Raw genomic sequence first — 6,261 nt, forward strand, 5'->3', positions numbered from 1 at the left:
TATAATCTAATTTGCACGAGGAAAAAAAATTAGTTTTTAACAGAAGTCTAGAGAAAACATAATCGTATTAGCAAAAGAGAATTTCTAAACCAATTTACAATAGCATTAAAACAATGTTTGAATCTTAAAAAACAAAATCCAATTTCCAAGATTTCAAGTAATTATGAACCAATTCCCAGAAGCACAAAAAAGTCAATGGAAAAAATTATTATTGAGGTTAAATGAATATAACCCAATTTGCACAAGCTTAAAAATAATTCCCATTTTTTAACAAAAACTCCAAAAAATTACAACCAAATTAGGGAAAAAAAAAATTCAAAAAATCAAATAACCTAATTTACACAAACTTGGTGAAATAATTATGACCCAATAAATATAGTTGAAAAAAAACATAGAACCAAAAAAGAAAAATTACATTAAAAAAAAAAATTGCACAAAACACATCCATTTTCTAACAAAAAAAAAAAGCTAGAGAAAACACAACCGTATCAGCCAAATAAAACTTATAACAATAACAATAATTTAATAATTAATTTATAAGTATGAATAAAAAAATTGTAGACAAGAGTTTGCTGCTTATTATAAATTTCATTTACACAAGACTTCTTAGACTCTACTTTGCTCTCTTGTGATGCCATGTACATCATTGTTTCCATATATATGTATGTATATATGTATGCATATGTATATATAGATATATCATTTCGATCTCCTTATTATATGTTATATATTTTCCTATTGAGATCATGTGTGGCTTAAAAACACATGCCCTTCTTTAAGCAACATTTTAGGCTAAAGCTCTGTAACCATTTTGTGGTGGCTTCCAATTAAATTTATTGTATGTACCTCTACCCTAAGATTTTCTCTACCAATAGCTATACACCTCTTTGTATTAGATATGCGTACTTAAAAAAAAGGTTCTAAGATTGACAATAAAGTTCAAATAGCCAAGCTAGTAAGAGAGCAAGGTTTTATAAAATTAATAGCAAATGTGAACCTAGAGGTTATAGAGGTAGGTGAAATTAATGTTAGTCATGGACATGCTTATTGACCATTAAAAGATAGTCTTTAGTAGGAAAATGTTTTTGATAATCTTTAGTAGGAAAATGTTTTTTTATTTTTCGAATATCAAGTGCCAACTTGGGATGGATGAATGTTAGTAGAGAATGTTGATTGTAGTTAAAAAGGAAAAAAAATCTAGTGGTCAATGATGAAACTTTTGATAGTATTTCAATCTCCAATCCAATAAAATTATTGAAAAGATTCAAAGATTTAAATGTTTTTAAAATATTTTTTATCTATGATTGTAAAAAATTATTTAGCTTCATAATTTTAAAAATATTTTTCTATAAGTATAAAAAACTTAGATTTAAATTATAATATTTTTAAATTATTTTTTTCTTATGTTTTAACATATTTTAATTAAAAAAAATTAATTTAAACTATTATAAATATACACATACATAATTAAATAGATGAAAAACATTGATCACTTCCTTCAACTTAATATACACTTTATTTATCATTTTATTTGTCTAAGTTAAAAGACCTAAAAGAAATAAAAAATGATACACTAATAGTGTACATCACCGATATATTTATTAATGTATTTATACGACGCTATATGATGTGTTTCTTTTTAGATTAAAAAATTAATTTCAATCACTCGAAATTAACACTAACAATACAATAAAAATGTGGCCCATGACCTAAATAAATGCTATCATGATTATTATCTATGCACAAATAAAGAGTCGTGTCCCCTAGACAAAGTAAACCATACATATATTTAGGGCAGGATAGGTGAATAGGGGAGATATATTTAGGGCAAGATAGGTTAATACTAAGTGTATATATTTGTGCGTGTACATCCAACGGATTCTCCATTATACGCCCCCCAACACACATACTCTCTACAAAAACAGTAATGGATACTAAGTGTATGGACGTTATCGAGAATGAAGATGAAGGGTTAGAAAGATCTGAATTACTGCTCAATACAACGGAAGAGAAGGGAAGGGATACTGAAAGCAATGAGAGGAGCGATGTAGAATCAGTTTGGTCTGAATTCCCTGACCATATAGTGGAGGAGATATTTTCGAACCTACTGTTCGAATTCACTCTTCCATTTCGTATTGTTTGTAAACAATGGAATAAGCTCTTATCCTCTAACATATTTCTATCTTCATTGGCAGAGAGCGATCCATGGATTCTTCTATGCAGCTCAACGCATTGCATGGCATACTGTTTTCTAACTCAGTGTTGGAAGACTCTTTCCCTTAGTTTCTTGCCAAGCCGAACAACAAAAAGTTTCTCATTAGGCAATACAAGATTTTGTAGTTCAGGTGCAGGCCTACTGCTAATCGAATTCGGATGGCCTCGGAAATATATGATCTGTAATCCAATTACAAGGACCTACAGATATAATGCCCCCGTCATATCACAGAGTGCAACTTTATCGGCAATAATGGACAACAGGGAGTCCTACAAAATTGTGGGTGTGACACATGAAAGAAACCCCGGTTCCCTACAAATTTACCATTGTTCTAAAGCGTCATGCCAGATTGAACTTGAGTTGCCACTCGAGCCAAGAGATTTTCCTGTTTCTCATATTTGTTGTGCCAAGGGTCTTCTCATGTGCGTCTTAAACCATGTGGAATTTGTGGTTTGGAACATGGAAGATAAGCAAGTGCAACGATTTTTCTTTCGTACCCGAATCTATATATTCCAGGGGGTAGGATAAACACATGGACCGAACGACTGGTTGTATGTGTATCGTCGATCCTGTTTGTAAGAACATATTATTCCGACTCCGTTTGTACCTCTTTCGTGATTGTATGGGAATTCTTCAAGGAGGAAGAGAGCTCTATATGGAGTTGGAAAGAGATGACAAGAATGCCTCCTGATTTGTGTCGTAAATTTTTTAATGCGCGTTCAATTAAAATGGGAAAGTTTTCAGAGTATGAGACTTTCATTGTTGGAAATTTTCTCTGTTTCAGAGGTGGGTATAGAAATACAAAGCTCTTTGTCTACAGCTTACAGGGGAAGGGCTGGAGTCGGATCAGAGTTCCTGATTCTGACAGATTTAGAAGGTATAACACAAATTTTGAGTTTCAACCTAAGCCAGGCATGAAGATATAGGTTTCCCTTAATATGTTTTGTAGTAACTTGATCTGATCTGTTTAGAACATACATTACATGGCAGATGAATATTTATGTAAAAAATCTGAATGAGAAATTATTTGAAACTTTTATTTTTTTCTTTTATTTGTATAAATTCAATAAATTAAGAATTTTTATTATCTATTTTTATATCAGATTTTTTATATATGTTTTATTTTGTTGGAATGGGAATCTGTAAAATAGATTATATTAAATTTTAATTAATATAATTGTAATATCAATATCAGCAATCCCAATGTTTTCAATCAATATAAAGTTATCTCAAAACCATTTGATATATTAAATTATGATAGATTCTATATACCTAGATGAAAGAAAAGATAAAACCATGTGATTATTGTTTCTCATAATCATTTATTAGGTTTGACATTATTCTTATTTAAACCTCTAATTTATTGCAGAATATTGAGTATAAATTATGTGATGAGGATTTGGGTGTTTAAATTTTAATTTTATCATTTAAAGATTTAAAAAGGAATTAGTTGTTAATAGATTCAAATCAACTTAGAAACACCTAGTTAGATACCATGGCCATCATTTTTCTAACTTACGCACATGATGCAAATACAAGGAATAAATATATAACTATCAAGTAATTGTGAAGAAGGTTAAATCACTAGATTTGTTTGATAGAAAAATGCAAACACAATGATTCTTTGATGAAGATCATATCTTAGAGAAGTTAGAACTATCAAAGGAATAAAAGTCATATGGAGGATGATTGTGCTTAGAATTTCTTTTAGGATTAAATTGACATTCAAATGATTCCATTTATTTATTGTAAGATTGTAAAGCTTGTATAGTTGCTTTATTATTTAATAGTGACTTTTTAGTGGCTAATTTGCACTAGTTGACTAAAAATTGAAACATGGGAATCTAAATTTGGCTAATAGTTTAAGATTTAAGGTAACCTAAATTTACACATTGAAAAAAAATATATGTAAATATTATTTAAATTGTAAATTAAATTGTCTTTATTAAAATATTTAGCTCAAAGATTTGTCATGATATTCAATATATGATTAGATTAGATTTGGTTAAATTTTATAAGTTATTGTAGAAATCTGATTAATTTTCCAATAATATATCATAATTATTAGATACTTCATGTCTATACCATGAATCTTTAGTTGTCCCCATATGCTTATGGCATGTGAAATTTGAAGAAATTTTTGGTCCCATTAGAATTTAAAAATAAAGTTACAGTTATCTAATATAATATAATGAGAGTTGTTTGATTATAATTTAAATTAATGGTGTCAACTAAATATTATAGTGTCTACATCTTAAACCCCCATCAATGATCTACATTATTTTATTATCATCTGAAATTCAACAAATTGTGATTTTAAAAGAAATATATCAATAAAAATAATATTTTTTCCAAAAAAAATTGGAAAGATTCACCAATAAAATATAATATTTATTAAAAAAAGGAAAGGTTCATTAAGATTTTATATGGTAATTTGAAGTGGAATTTATTAAATTTATCCTCATCTGTGATTATTTAAAACCCTCCCACAAGATTGTTGAATTGTTCTTGTATAGTTGAATATTTAGAATTGATAAGAAATGAGTCAGTAATTTGTAGTAATATGTATTTATTTTACAATATAAACTAGTGTATTTATTTTTGTCCTTGTAAATCAGCTATTTTAGTTTTAGTTATGTTAGTTATAATTATAATTATAGTTATGACTAATTTTTTGATAGGTTAATATGGCACTGAGGGGCCACACATATATATTTATAGAGAAAAAATTCCATCTTAGATCAAAGTTGATGCTACAAAACTAACTCAAATAAGTATGCCACTAGAGATTTTTATTGGTTTAATTTTTTTTTAAAGAAACATTCACTAAAGACAATCTAGATGCCAAGCCATTGTGGGATAGAAGCAATAAAAACAATAGAAAACATGGTCTAACAACTAAGAATTTATACAATTAAAATTCTTATTGATATAAGAAAGGTCCTCCATATCATTGGCTTTGACTTTCTCACCTTCAAAGATAACTTTAAGAAAACCCCCAGGGTAGACACTCCTTTATTTAGTTACTATCGTTAATTTAAATTAATCTAATAGACCTCTTTGTATTTTGTCATTAGATTATATTCTGAATCAATGGTGGCAACTAAATATTGTTGATAAAACTAAGTAATAATTATGATGTATTATTGGCAAGTTAATTTAATTTTTTATAATAAATTATAAAATTTTGGCGAAATTGACCCAATCATATATCAAATATTTTGGTGAATCTTTGAGTTTAGAAATTTAATAAAATAAATCCTCTCGTGATTTAAATAAGAATAAAATTTAATTTAATAAAAATGTAGCGATTTAGGTCACCTTAAAACTTGAACTATTAGCCAAATTTTGATTTTTCAAATTTTAAAAATTAGCCAACTGATGAATATTAGCCTCTAAAAAAATCACTACTTACCTTCATTTCTATTGAAAGTAGGAGTTGAAGGTATCTAATTAATCTGGGTCTCACGTATTGAGATGGACTCTTTCTTCTTGTATTTGCCGCAATATATGGAGGGGGAAGCATGAATGGCTAAAAGGGAGATATTGAGAAAGAGATTTTTCATTTAATCTTGGGAGTCATAGCTAAATTGTTTATTACTTTAAAACCTCTCAATTTCTCATTGACTTTATCATTTATAATAAATTATAAGATTATTACTATAAGTTTATTAAAATAATTGTTGCTAATTATTTTTTAGCTATATCTATTATTTTGGTAGGAGATTTGGGCTAGTTGCCTCGAGTCAATGATAGACCAGCATATGATAGCAACAAACAAGCAAAGTTACTATGGGAGGAATTCAAAACTGTTGTAACTTTAGATAAGATATTTAGACAAAATGATGAAAATATCAAAAAATAGAGATTTCATCAACTGTTGATGAATCTACATGATGAAAACCCACAAATAAAAGATTGGAAGTTGTTGATGAAAAGGATACCTAGCAACATGGATGTTCTCTATAAATGACAACATTCATAACCATAATAAGAAAATTTTACATCCGTTGAAGCAACTTGTTGCATGTAGTGTTGCCACAAAA

General features: G+C 28.2%; 1 protein-coding gene across 1 annotated transcript; it reads left to right on the top strand.

Annotated features, from left to right (window-relative positions):
- The first annotated feature begins 1,927 nt into the window (after positions 1 to 1,927).
- LOC131034502 (F-box/kelch-repeat protein At5g15710-like) lies at positions 1,928 to 3,141 on the top strand. Its single transcript, XM_057966006.1, has 2 exons — positions 1,928 to 2,734; positions 2,854 to 3,141. The coding sequence occupies exons 1-2, from the start codon at positions 1,928 to 1,930 to the stop codon at positions 3,139 to 3,141; spliced, it is 1,095 nt and encodes a 364-aa protein (XP_057821989.1).
- Positions 3,142 to 6,261: the final 3,120 nt, after the last annotated feature.

The sequence above is a fragment of the Cryptomeria japonica genome, chromosome 11 (assembly GCF_030272615.1).
Source record: "Cryptomeria japonica chromosome 11, Sugi_1.0, whole genome shotgun sequence".
NCBI lineage: Eukaryota > Viridiplantae > Streptophyta > Pinopsida > Cupressales > Cupressaceae > Cryptomeria > Cryptomeria japonica.